Below are 13,468 nucleotides of genomic sequence, written 5' to 3'. Positions count from 1 at the left end.
TGATGCTCGAGTAGGTTGTGCAAAGAGATTTTGCTGATGTACTAAGGTATAAACAAGAAGTGATTTTTCTATGTAACTACTATATGCGACCACGAAGCGCTTAAGTAGTGCAGTCTCACAATTGTCTCTTGTGGTGCAACTTTCAGAGGAGAGCAAAAGATCGACTCGGCCCCATTTGCGGCGACTTGATAAGCCTCGATAAGGGTAGTCACTTACAGGACCGGGCAGAGCTTAAACGGACTTTTATGCGTTTTATGCGATTGGTGCACTAGCAGCGCTGTCTTGAAACGGTACTGTTTTGGGAAGGTGGGGGATTCCGACAAAACGGACAACAGTGTAACGGAAGTATAACTGTCTGGCAAGGTGCAATATTGTTGTAATTTTGGAGAGCTCAACCACTACAAGTTCAGCATAAAGATATATTTTTCTCTGTCCTGCGACAGTGAGCTCTCCTGTTTAACATACAAAGAGATCAAACAGAGCATATAGCATATGACAAGGGTCCAATAACAGGAAAATAAGTCAATGGAAACCTCATATGATGTCCAATACTACGCTATTGATACAGAGTTATATGCATAATGTTCCAAAGTGTTATAGTAACGCGCAGTAAATACTAAGCTAGGCTTGTGTATTGTTTTGTCACTGGTAAAGCCTGAACTGTCTGGTCAGCGATATTCCTTGCAACAGTTTCTCTCTGCAGTCTTTCTATTGGATCATAGTACTCAACACAGAACTCTAGACCCTTTTCTCTCCAACATTCCATATTTGCGGTAATTATGCACATGTCCACTTACTCCGTACATAGTACCTTCGTAGACTACTGCTCTTTTAACAATGCCGAATCTTCTAATTGCTAAAGTGGATCCCCGCTTCCGGCCGGCCGCTATCGCTTTGATGCAACCTGAGCAGCCGGTCCTATCGGGGCTTAAATCGGTTTCTCTTTAGTACTTACTAGGTATGACGACCTCAATGTCTCGCTGGCCTAGGACTTGAACTTTTTTCTCTCTCTTTTCATCTCCGTTCGTCCTTGAAAGGCAACTTCTCACGAGCAAAGATGGAGAAGCCTCAGAAGATTGTTGTTGTTGGGGCTGGTCCTGTTGGTTCTCTGGCAGCTTTATATGCTGCTCAACGAGGGCATGAGGTTGAAGTTTATGAGCTGCGACCTGGTAAGTGACTTTCCTAGTATATCCTATTTATTTGTCGAGCCGATCAACTTCCGCAAGCCCGAACCAGCTTCCCTGAAACTGCCTCGTTTTATCCTCATTTTCTTAGAGTTTTGTCGATGAGAATTCTTCTCGTCCGGTTATTATACTCGTAGGCGCATTCACTTACTGGTCTAGACCTCCGGGATCCCAGCACTATCCCGCTCAACTTCACTAAATCTATCAACCTCGCCATCTCTGAGCGCGGGATCAATGCTATGCGCCATGCTGGCCAGCCAGGACTTCTCGATCATGTCATGTCCACAACGATTCCCATGAGAGGACGCATGATTCATGGCAGGAGTCCAACCGGAGCTCTTTTCGAGCAGTCTCAAGACTACGATGTTAAGGGACGGGTATGTGAAATTACCTCAGCGCTCAAGATATTAAACTTACGCTCTCATGGCAGGCAATCCATGCCATTGATCGTGCAGGCCTGAATAAGCGACTGCTCGATATTCTGGACAACATGCCTAATGTCAAGCTGTTCTTCAACCACAAGCTAACAGGCGCAGACTATCGCACTTGCAAGGCTTGGTTCGAGGTCACTGATGGAAAAGCGTCCAAAGAGTCTCGTTTCAAGGAGATTGATATATCCTTTGACCTCATGATTGGTGCTGACGGCGCTCATTCTGCTGTTCGCTACCACCTTATGAAGTTTACCCGGATGAACTACCACCAAGAGTACATTGACACTCTGTGGTGTGAGTTCCATCTCAAGCCTGTTCAACCAGCCAACACAACCGATCCAATGGCCAAGTTTCGGATGTCGCCTAATCACTTGCATATTTGGCCTGGCAAGGATTTTATGTTCATTGCCATTCCCAGTGATGTGCGCTATTCTCATTTCCCAACTTTTCTCCACATTTGATTAACACTCATCTAGGACGGTTCTTTCACATGCACGCTCTTCATGCCCAGCAAGGATTTCTCAGACCTTGAGAACAACCCAGCTAGTGTGCCAGCCTTTTTCGACAGCCACTTCCCAGGTGTTACAGATCTAATACCTGGCGATGAGCTGGTTGAATCTTTCAACACAAACCCTCACCTACCACTCATTAGTCTCAAGTGTAAACCCTATCACTATGGCTCTTCTTGTGTCATTGTTGGCGATGCCGCCCACGCCATGGTACCATTCTATGGCCAAGGCATGAACGCGGGAATGGAGGATGTCCGGATTCTTTTCTCCATCCTGGACAAGCATAGTCATATCGATGAATCCAATGACCCTTCTAGTGAACCCTCCTCCACATCAGGGCCCGCCTTTCAACGATCACTCGCATTGGCAGAGTATTCAGCCGTCCGTCCACCGGATGCACATGCAATCAACGATCTTGCTTTACAGAACTATGTTGAGATGCGATCATCTGTTCTGTCAAAGCGCTACAGGTTGCGTAAATACCTTGAGGAGTGGATGAGCGTATACTTCCCTCGACTGGGATGGCAAACAAAGTACTCCCGTGTAAGCTTCAGCAATGAAGGTTATTTGGATGTCATCAATAAGAGTGACACACAGGGGAAAATACTGGTGCAAGGCTTCTTAGGATTGCTTGCCAGTCCCTTCATTGTTTCAACGGCCATGTTTTGCTACCGTTATCGGCGATCGATATCCGCTATGTTCAAAGCAATTCGACAATTACCCTAACTCAGAGACTATATTAGAGTTCTATTCGTCGCTACACAGGCTCTGCCTCCCGCTGTTCATGGAAACTCTTTTTTAATGTCACTTGCAGAAAGATATTGGCTACTGAAGGTCAAGTTGTACTACCTGTGTAGAACAAATCATAATTAAAAATGACAAATCATTCCACCATTTTCCTTCCATATCACTTTGCCTACATAAGTGTAACTAGAAACTTTGGCCAGACTTCCACATAGTACTTACCTACCTGGGTATTCAAACTGGGTCATTTCTTTTCTTGGTGTTGCAGTTTTCCGTTATCACAATGACCTTGCTCAATAAAAGTAGGGCTTTCTTCTGTACATAAACTACCCCAGTGACTCAAATAAAACGAAACAATACCTGCAGAATCGTGTCCTTCTACATGTTGCTCTGTTCATCAGAAACTCCACCACTGAATAGTTCTCGATGCATCAACCCGAGTATATGCGCTTACCGGAGTAAATTCTTAGTCATCCTCTTAGAACTTTGAATTTTTGGTCCAACAACGCTACGGGACCCCAGCGAGTAGGCCAATATACCGTTGCTTCAAGCCCACGACTATTAGAGGTGAGAGTTTTGGTATCAGTCGACTGATCATCTCAATCTCAAGTTGTCTGGTCTCGATTGCGTATACGCAGAGGTAAGTTTGGCAAGCACCAACCTGGCAACCTCATGATAGGGCGTCTCGAAGAACATGCTAACAAGGATTGTTCACGACAGGATTCAAAGACCGAATCGACGACTTTCACCCGAGTTCATCTTCCTTTGAGTCGAGATCTCTCGACAGGTCAAACCACCCACCATGCCCTCCATCACCAACATTGCGCACATGTGTTCGCACCTCCAGAACGCCTCCAAAGCTCGTCTTGGTATAACATCCGTCAAAAATTGCAAGTACAACCTGCAACTCGCCCTCGCATTGCACCGATCTGGTTTCTTCTCAGCCGTCTACCGCGCCGGCCCCCACCCTCCTTCAATGGAACATATGATCTCCAAACCGCCCATGGAAGTCACAAACCAAAACGTTGCCACGATGCGCCTGTGGCTGGGTCTCAAGTACTGGGATGGTAAGCCTGTCCTCGGCAATGCCAGTCCTATCAGTACGCCGAAGCGTCTTATGACGGCCAACATCAGAGAGCTGGCCAGACTTACGAGGGGGTTCCCAACCAAGCTGGACGGCGGTGTTGTTTCGGGTCTAAATCTCGGAGAATGCCTGTTTGTTTCGACGTCCCAGGGTGTTTTGGAGGTGCGAGAGGCCCTCGCAAAGAAACAGGGTGGTCTGTTAATGTGCAGGGTATCATCATGAGCGTAAAGACGAGAAATATCTGCTTGAGTGGTCGGGGGAGCATACGTGCTGTCATGATGCGATAAATAAGCCTGTATTGTACAACTAGATTAAATGTCCTTGCCAGGACTGTTTGTGTATCAAAAATCAATCTCAACGTGGGCGGCTGTCCGTCGCTTTACAAGTATCTTGCTATTCCGCTGTGTTTTGTTTTGTTTTCTTTCTTTTGCGTATCTCCTTTACTGGTATGCGGGAAAATCACCATTCGCCTTCGCTTAAAACAGGTATCTATACAACAGCTCAAAAGTACAAACTCTTCTCCTCAATGGTTAAATCAGCAATCTCATAGCTTCTGCCATCTATCCCTGGTTGTAATTTGCTGTAACAACGCTTTCCAACTCTCAATTCTTCACTTCCTCTGTCTGCTGTCCTGTGGTATCCTTCTCTTCAGTGGCGTTGGTGGTCTCGACGTCGTCCATGTTATCGTTCTCGGTCGCAGTTTCAATCTCAGTGGTTTGCTTCTTGGCGGCCTTCGGCTCAGAGTCCTTCTCCAGCAGAGGGATCACTTCTCGCTTGGTCTCTTGTTCTGGCTCGTTGCCAGAGGTCTCGGCTGTCTCCTCTACTACAACAGGGGCTTGAGAAGAGCTCTCGTCCGTCAAGGGGACGATGGCAGAGTTCTCGGTGGGCTTCTCAGAATCGACAACAGACTGGCCAGGTTGATCGGCGGGAGACTTTTGGGGCGAAGTCTCTGTTTTCTCGGGCGCGGTGATCTCAGAAATTTCTACAGACTTCTCTTCTTGAGTAGGCTGGGGAGTGATAGGTCGGGCTGGCTCCTGCTTCTCTTCGATTGGTGATTTGACAACCTCTTGAGCCTGACTTTCTCTCTCTGCAGACTCAACAACTTCCTGGGGAGCCTCCTCGTCGGCAGCCGGCTCGGGCTTCGAGTCTTTTCGTGTGTCGTCTGCCTTGGTGACCTCCGTTGTGCGATCTAGCTTGGTGTGGCCGGGAGTCTGTTCTTCCGACACAACCTCAATTATTGGCGCGTCATCTGAAGCTACTGATCCTGCGGAAGGCTTCGACTCGACGGGTTTTCTAGTCTGTTTCCTAGCACTTCCTGGGGTCTTGACGCCAAACTCGCGGCGCGTAGGATCGGTTCCTGATGATGAAGATCGTTTCGCTGTCTTCTTTGGCGGTGTGGTGGGCACCTTCTCGGCTGTCTTCGAAGATGAAGCCTGGGTTGGTCGCATCATACGAGCCAAAAAGCCTTCGTCAACGGGTGCTTCCTTCCTGGCATGGGTTGGGTCTGAGGGCTTTTTGGGAGGAGGGCCAAGGCTTGGTCGTGGACGGCCGACATTTGAGGGCTGGCGTTTGACTGTCTTGCCAGTGCTGGCACTGGTTCCTGTTGCACTGGCCCGGCTACCAGGCCGAGCAGGAACGTTGAGGTTTTGCGAGCTTGCTTGTTGAGCTTGACGGCCTGTCTTGGCTCCAGATGCCGCAGTTGGCGCCATAAGAGATGCGGGAAGTTGCACAGGTTTCGTGGGAGATTTGGGCTTTGGCTTCACGAAACCAGTATCGCTAGTAGTAGGCTTCAATGGCTGCGGCTTCTTGCTGGCTGTAGTCGCAGCAGGCCGAGTGGCTGTGGAAGTGGCGACTGAAGCTTGTCTGGGTTCCTTCTTAGCTGCCGGGACAGTCTTGGATGTTGGCTTATTCTCAGGTTTATGAGTCGTGCTGGTAGGAGGCTTTGTGGCAGAAGGGGATTTTGCTGGAGGCTTGGTGCTGGCAGCCTTGGTTGAAATGGCAGTAGGTCGAGCGGTAGTCATCTTCTTCGGAGTAGCGGCCTTTACAATTGCTGCAGGAGCCAGCTCCTTAACAGTGCCGACCTTGGGCTTCCCATTAGTGGCTGCGGGAGCTGTGGAAACTGCTTCAGGCTTTTTCTCCTTGTTCTCCTTCTTTGGCGCTTCTGGAGCGGGTTCTTCTGGAGCGGGTTCTTCTGGAGCGGGTTCTTCTGGAGCGGGCTCTTCTGGAGCGGGCTCTATAAGAGCAGGCTCTGCTGGCAGCAATGAAGGCGACTCCTCCTCCTTATCAATTTGCTTGTCTGGGTTGACACTGGGTTCATCGGTAACAGCTCCCATTTGTTCCGTGGGTGTCTTCGGGGGGTCAATTGGGAGACGAGGCGATTCGGGAATGTCCTCTTGAAAAAAGGGCTTGTTTCCTCGTAGTGCATCTTCCAGAGATGCAGAGGGTTTATCGGGAACGGTTGAAACGGATTCTGCGTCGGTATCCATGCTTAACCGGCGGCGAGAAACGCTGGACTCGTGGCTGGGATCTCTTTGGAGGCCTATCCTTCCGTCCTTCTCAATAGCAACAAAGTTGGTCCTGACTTTTGACAGAGGTCGGGGTGATTCAGATACGACACTGGTGCCTGTTGAGAAATAAAACAGATTTTAGTTAGCAAGGGGTTGAAGGGAGAAGAAAGAAGAATGTAAGGACGCGGCAAGAATGACGCTGGGAGCTAGTGTGGACAGTTCCAGGGCAGGTAGAACCGCAAGTAGATCAAGCTTAAGCTTGCCAACTTTAAAAGCGGCGCGGCGCAGCAACTCTAAACTGCTTCTTCTACCAGTGAGGAATATCGTACACACTCATTCTTGCCATGGCGTGAATCACGGTCGTACCTTGGACGGGAGTAGAGGCGCCAGACGATCGACCTCTTTCGGGGCTCGTGTCGCCCTTGTTCTCGAACATAGCGCGGAGGTTCTTAACCTGACTCATGGTTGCTGAGGGCTCTCAGAGCGAAACGAGCCGAGCAGGGTGCGGTTTTGGTCGAGAGACCTCGAGGTCTTTTTGGGTAGGATTTGAGCTGTTCGGCAAGGCTGGAGTTGGACGTGTGTAGGTTGCGGTAGGGACAAACGAAGGACTAGATTAGATGGGATGAGTCGAGGTGTCGTCTGGCTGGTTATGAACGGCGTCGCACAAGGAGACAGGGTTGTACTTTAGGTTACTCCCTGAGGTACATCAGACAGACGGACTCGCTCAGGTCAGGCACAGGCCGTTAGTGGATTGAGGGGCGAGCCGTCAAACAACCTAAGCCCGGACAGCTCAGGGGTGCCTGCTGGAGCTGGCTTAGTGAAATACTGCAGGAGGCGTTTCAAGGCTCGCTAGATACTCTCCAGTGGATGTACATACAGTAGCTCTCGGGGGACCAGGATGGTTCGGTAGGTGGAGGTGGAGGCGAGCGAGAAGGATGGAGGGATCAGGCACTGGACTGGACTGACTGTACAGTAAAGCTTCGGTTCTGCTGCGCTGGGCTATTGCGGATAATAGGGGTTAAGATCACAAAATGGTCTTGGTTATTCTGAATCTACTGGAATAAAATGTAGGATTGAGAACATACGTACGGTCTAGATTTGGTGTTCTATCCTACCAGGCAACCCAACAAAGCTCAGCAACCAGCCGATGCATTCCACGTGAATAACGCTGATGATCGCTTGGCAACAAGACGCCAGTTATATCGTGTAATTACCCATGCGACGCTTTCGTCCTCAATGTCGAGTGGTAATAAATAGTTAGTTGCCCGGTGACTTTGGACTGGGTCATTAATAGACTGATGGAGCCGTGCAAATGGTATGAGCAAGGATCCAGTCGAAATGAGGCACCAAATGGATCTCATTCAATTCAGGCTTAGCCAGGGACCAAGTAAATTACCATTGTTAAAGGAAAGTTTGCATTTCCCACCCATCACAACCCAGGGACAGTACTCTATGTAATCAAACAATTGATCAACAAGCCTCTTTGTCCGTCGCGGACAGTCGCTTTGACAATTGAATGTGAAACAGAAAGGAGCTACGACTGTCTGAAGATTGCTGTACATATCAGAGGAAACCGAATTTAGAACAGAAGCTCAAGCTAGATACTACTGCAGGCTTCCTGAGCAAGACAGTTCGGCACACGAGGAATTAATGAAAGAACACGAAAACCGACCTCACAACGTGGGACGGACTGGCCGTACACTAAGTCAACAGTCCAGACTACGAATACGCATCCGGACAGAGAGGCACCTCGATCTTCTGGTTACCCCTTTTCCATCAGCGCCCAAACTGAGAGCTCCCGCCTGCTCTCATTCACCTCGGCTCTGTGCTCCAGTGATTTCCTCAGTGACCCGCAAGGATTGTTCAAGCAAGATAATTTAACATTATTCTACCCAAACGTCTAGAAGCTCTATCATCAACTTTAGTTGGGTGAAGCGAGCTTTGATGTTGACGTGGGATTGCATGAGCTTGTGTGGGGATATCTCTGTCTCATGTTGCTCTCTCCCCACATCCACCGATCAAGCTCTTGTCCCAGATAAATTATTACCAGTGGACCATTTTTGCATTTATTAAGGACTTTTATCGTTGGATTATTTATGTGGTTCATCAAGTCAAAAGGGAATTGGTCTAGTCTATTCAAATACCTACGCATGTACCTCATGAGCCTGATACCAGAGAGCCGATGGTCGGCTTTAAATTGTTCAACCGTATCAAGAGATTTCCTAGCAGTAACAAAGGAATGAAGTGTTACATCAGTTATTTAATTGAAATTTTCTTGGTTTATAATGGATATATGAGACTATAGAACCAACTTAACGGACAAGATAGCCTTTCTGACCATCAATGGAGAGCGTTGGAGCGATCAACATAAACCTTGTCCCCTCTTGGCGCTTTTCGGCCAGGCCACTTTTTACCCGATAACTATCAAAAATCCAGCGGTTCATTTTCTTTACTGTCTCCGGTCTTCGGATGACAAGAACTTGATCTTGTTCTCAACTCCAATTGCGCCCATTATGTCTTTCCGCACTCTCAGAATCGGTACGGCATAGCATGACTGACCCAAGACGAATCTCTAGGTAGCTAATTGTTTTCCCGCTTGCAGGTCTTATCCCTGGTGACGGTATCGGCAAGGAAGTCATTCCTGCTGGTCGCCGCATTCTCGAAGCCCTGCCCTCGTCTCTCGGCCTCAAGTTCGACTTTGTCAACCTCAAGGCTGGCTTCGAGACCTTTGAGCAGACCGGTGCTGCCCTTCCCGACAAGACTGTCGAGGTCCTCAAGAATGAGTGTGATGGTGCGCTCTTTGGAGCCGTGAGCTCTCCTACCCAGGCCGTCAAGGGTTACTCATCACCCATTGTCGCCCTGCGCAAGAAGCTCGACCTCTACGCCAACGTCCGACCTGTCAAGACTGTCATGACCGCCGCCAAGCCTATCGACATGGTCATTGTCCGCGAGAACACCGAGGATCTCTACGTCAAGCAGGAACAGACCCATGACACTCCCGAGGGCAAGGTCGCTGAGGCTATCAAGCGCATTTCCGAGAAGGCTTCGTTCCGAATTGCTACCATGGCTGGTGATATTGCTCTGCGCCGACAGAAGATCCGAGATGCCGGTGCCTCCAGCATCCACAAGTCTCCTCTCGTCACCATTACCCACAAGTCCAACGTCCTGTCCCAGACTGATGGTCTCTTCCGTGCCACCTCCAAGAGGGCCCTTGCCGACCCCAAGTTCTCCTCCATCTCAGTTGAGGAGCAGATCGTCGACTCCATGGTTTACAAGCTCTTCCGTCAGCCTGAGGACTACGATGTGATTGTCGCCCCCAACCTGTACGGTGATATTCTCTCCGATGGCGCTGCTGCCCTTGTCGGTAGCTTGGGTCTTGTCCCTAGTGCCAACGTTGGTGAGGGCTTTGCTATTGGTGAGCCTTGCCACGGAAGCGCTCCTGATATCCAGGGCCAGAACATCGCCAACCCCATTGCTACTCTCCGATCTACCGCGCTGATGCTCGAGTTCCTCAACGAGGAGGAAGCTGCTGCCAAGATATACGCTGCTGTTGATGGTAACCTTGAGGATGGCAAGCTGCTCAGCCCTGACTTGGGTGGAAAGGCCACAACTGAGGAGGTTGTTGCCGACATTCTCCGACGCCTGTAAAAAAAAGTGAGGAAAATGATGAATCCCAAAAGTTGGTAGCTGTTTCAAATTTGTCATGTCATTCGGCATTGTCACAATATAGCTAGTATTTAGAAATGGCTCAAAAAGTTACGTCGAGACGAACAATCACAGGATGATCTAGAGAGGATTGTATATTTTATACCTTTTATTTGTCCATCTTTTCCAACGCCTTGTATGACAATGGCACCCTCATCCAGATTCTACTACTCATCTATCTGTCGTGGACCTCTAAACCCTGGTAAGGAGCCGTTGTGACATTATATTACAAGATCATAGACCCGTTCATTTGTATTGTACATTGGCGCAACATGGATTGCGCCTCGGCCATCACATCTCTGATGTGTCTAGCAATTCTCTTCCAAGTCCTGTGACTTGTTTATTTGGTTCGCTTAGCCTCAATCTCAGCCTGGTGCTTGGCGACCAACTCTTTCCTAAACAGCTGTTAGTGATTGTAGCCTCTTACATAAAAAATATACATACTGGAGATGAGGGGGGGCGGGAGCGTAGTGGCTGAATTCCATGCTGAACTCGCCCTTGCCCTGGGTAGCGGCACGAAGTTGAGAGCTGAAGCCAAACATAGCATTCAAACTACAGTCGCAGATAAGAGTGAAGTCCTCGCTACCAATGTCGGTATCGTGAATGGTAGCATTACGCTTGTTCATAAGCATCAGAATATTACCCTGGAACTCGTTGGGGGCAGTGATGGTGGTCTTCATCAGAGGCTCAAGAACCTGGCCGCCAGCTTCAGGAAAAGACTTCTTGAAAGCCATCTGCGTGGCCAGGTTGAAGGCGTGATCGGAGGAATCAGTAACGTGAGTAGCACCATCGTTGACAACCATCTTGGCGCCAATAACCTTGTGGCCCAGAAGAGGACCCTTTTCGCAAACAGCATCGAAACCCTTAGCACAGGCAGACAGAAACTTATCAGGAATGTTGCCACCAACAACCTGGCTCTCATAGTGGTTCTTGTCGGGCTCATCGTTGGGCTCGATCCATCCAGCAACACGAGCAAAGTCACCTGGACCACCACTCTGTCGCTTGAAAAGGAAATCATAGTCGGCTCGGCGGGCAATGGTCTCTCGGTAGGCAACACGAGGCTGGCCAGTGACACAGTCGGTCTTGTACTCACGTCGCAGACGTTCAACGTAAACTTCGAGATGCAATTCACCCATACCAGAAATGATGGTCTCCTCGCTCTCGGCGTCGACGTGGACACGGAAAGTAGGATCCTCGCGCTGGAAACGATTCATGGCCTTGCTGAAGTTGTCGGCATCTCCAGTTCGCTTTGGCTTGATGGAGAGAGACATGACAGCATCGGGGACGAACATGGAAGACATAGTGTAGGGGAGGCCACCGTCAGTGAAAGTGTCACCAGAAGCACAGTCGACACCAAAGACGGCGCAAATCTCACCGGCGCCGACCTCGGAGACGTCCTCCATCTCGTTGGAGTGCATGCGGACAATTCGAGGGATTCGAACCTTCTTATCAGTTCGGGAGTTGAAGAGGTAGGTGCCCTTGCTCAGCTTGCCCTGGTAGACTCGGATGTAGGTGAGCTGACCGTAGTTGTTCTCCTCGAGCTTGAAGGCAAGACCGACAAAAGGAAGAGAGTCATAGGGGACCAACTTGACAGTCTTCTCTCCTTGAGACTTGTCCAGACCAGTGTTTTCAATCTCGGAGGGGTTAGGCAGGTAGTCACAGACGGCGTCGAGCATGGGCTGGACACCCTTGTCAGCAAGGGCAGAACCCATCATGACAGGAGTGAAAGTTCGAGCAATAGTAGCGCGGCGGATAGCAGCCTTGATCTGAGCATTGGAAGGTTCCTGCTCTTCAAGGAACAATTCGGCAATTTCGTCATCGACATCGGCGAGCTTTTCAATCAAGGCCTGGCGCTTCTCCTTGGCAAACTCCTGGAGCGGGCCAGGAATCTGATCGGTGACGCGAACCTTGGTACCACGGGGACCTTCAAAGTACATAGCCTGCATGTTGATCAAGTCGACAACGCCCAGGAACTCATCTTCGGCACCAATAGGAATCTGAATAGCGGCGGCGGGAATCTTGAGCTTGGTGTTGATCTGCTCGACGGCCTTCCAGGGATTGGCACCCATTCGGTCCATCTTGTTGACGAAGGAGAGTCGGGGGACATTGTAACGTTTCATTTGACGATCGACGGTGATAGTCTGAGACTGGACGCCAGAAACAGCGCACAGGATCATGACAGCACCGTCGAGGACTCGGAGAGCTCGCTCGACTTCGATAGTGAAATCAATGTGACCAGGTGTATCAATCAGGTTGAAGTGGTAGGTTTCCTCTTTGCCGTTTTCCGTTTTCTTCCAGTCAGCGAACGTAGCCGCAGACTGGATGGTGATGCCTTTTTCCCTTTCGAGTTCCATAGAGTCCATCTTAGCGCCGACAGAGTCTTTACCTCGAACCTCGTGGATCGAGTTGATTCGGCCGGTATAGAACAGGACTCGTTCACTGACGGTTGTCTTTCCGCTGTCGATATGTGCCTATTAGGTACTTATTAGCAGATGTGAAGAGTTGGTGGGGTGTCATGATCATACAGCAATACCAATGTTGCGCACTCGAGATAGACGCTTGGCCTCCTCGGTGGACATGTTTGCAGCGACATATTCAGGCGTCAGACTGGCAGCATCTTCTTGGGCTTTCTTGAGACTAGTCAACGGTATGAGTGAGGTGTTTCACAATTAAATGGGGTTTCAATTGAACTCACGCTTCTTGCGCAGCATTGCAGACACGCTTGGTCTGGCTAAAAGCTCGTCGGCTCTCCCAGGCGGGGGCAGCAGCAGATATAGTAAAAGAATGGCTACCGCAGCTTGACTGCTGGGCGCCCAGTATCAGACGGCTATTGAGCCATCTGGCAGCCCTTGTTGCCCTCATTGTGCAAACTTGGACTTCAGTGAAGAAGTTGAGGAGAGGGTTGCCAATGAAGGACGGCCCATTAGAAACTTTTTTTTCTCTAACTAGAGTCGGGATTAACAGGATGGAGGCGCTGTGCCACGTGCGTCTACGCCTCTGATTCGCTCAGCGCTTGATTCCCGCCAAAAACGGTTCTACACCTCCCTGTAATTTTGGGTGAGCCTAAAGCTGGCAGCACAGCAGTTGGCTTTAAAACTTCTATTTCTAACAGCAGGACTTGACGTTTCCAATAAACTCTGTTACAATTGGTATTTCCAAGTGGTGAATATCATTCAGGCTCATTTATGCCATTCTTATAGTGGTATCATGTGCGGTATTCGTCCCATCACCCGTTGCGCCCTTTTGTCCTCATAACCCACGACTCTATCCCGCCGTTAAACGCCAAAATCAGCTCATGCCCACA

At 49.5% G+C, this 13,468-nt stretch overlaps 5 protein-coding genes across 5 annotated transcripts; 3 read left to right on the top strand and 2 right to left on the bottom strand.

Annotated features, from left to right (window-relative positions):
- Positions 1–1,057: 1,057 nt before the first annotated feature.
- FSST1_004263 (kynurenine 3-monooxygenase) lies at positions 1,058–2,850 on the top strand (the record flags this gene model as incomplete). The annotated part of the gene is made up of 4 exons (XM_083230420.1): positions 1,058–1,169; positions 1,344–1,561; positions 1,615–2,037; positions 2,092–2,850. The coding sequence occupies 4 exons, from the start codon at positions 1,058–1,060 to the stop codon at positions 2,848–2,850; spliced, it is 1,512 nt and encodes a 503-aa protein (XP_083087693.1).
- Positions 2,851–3,670: 820 nt separating this feature from the next.
- FSST1_004262 (ribosomal protein S8) lies at positions 3,671–4,174 on the top strand (the record flags this gene model as incomplete). Its single annotated transcript, XM_083230419.1, has 1 exon — positions 3,671–4,174. The coding sequence occupies one exon, from the start codon at positions 3,671–3,673 to the stop codon at positions 4,172–4,174; it is 504 nt and encodes a 167-aa protein (XP_083087692.1).
- Positions 4,175–4,554: 380 nt separating this feature from the next.
- On the bottom strand, positions 4,555–6,922 carry FSST1_004261 (uncharacterized protein; the record flags this gene model as incomplete). Its single annotated transcript, XM_083230418.1, has 2 exons — positions 4,555–6,575; positions 6,826–6,922. 2 exons carry the CDS (start codon positions 6,920–6,922, stop codon positions 4,555–4,557), a joined length of 2,118 nt encoding a protein of 705 aa, XP_083087691.1.
- Positions 6,923–8,972: 2,050 nt separating this feature from the next.
- On the top strand, positions 8,973–10,107 carry FSST1_004260 (homoisocitrate dehydrogenase; the record flags this gene model as incomplete). The annotated part of the gene is made up of 2 exons (XM_083230416.1): positions 8,973–8,997; positions 9,062–10,107. 2 exons carry the CDS (start codon positions 8,973–8,975, stop codon positions 10,105–10,107), a joined length of 1,071 nt encoding a protein of 356 aa, XP_083087690.1.
- Positions 10,108–10,504: 397 nt separating this feature from the next.
- Positions 10,505–13,026, bottom strand: FSST1_004259 (elongation factor G; the record flags this gene model as incomplete). Its single annotated transcript, XM_083230415.1, has 4 exons — positions 10,505–10,559; positions 10,609–12,635; positions 12,690–12,801; positions 12,860–13,026. The coding sequence occupies 4 exons, from the start codon at positions 13,024–13,026 to the stop codon at positions 10,505–10,507; spliced, it is 2,361 nt and encodes a 786-aa protein (XP_083087689.1).
- Between the last annotated feature and the right edge of the window lie 442 nt (positions 13,027–13,468).

Source organism: Fusarium sambucinum, chromosome I, assembly GCF_050947815.1.
Source record: "Fusarium sambucinum isolate potato_lamoka chromosome I, whole genome shotgun sequence".
Lineage (NCBI taxonomy): Eukaryota > Fungi > Ascomycota > Sordariomycetes > Hypocreales > Nectriaceae > Fusarium > Fusarium sambucinum.
Note: the sequence above shows the minus strand (reverse complement) of the source record. Positions and strands in the feature narration are given on the sequence as shown.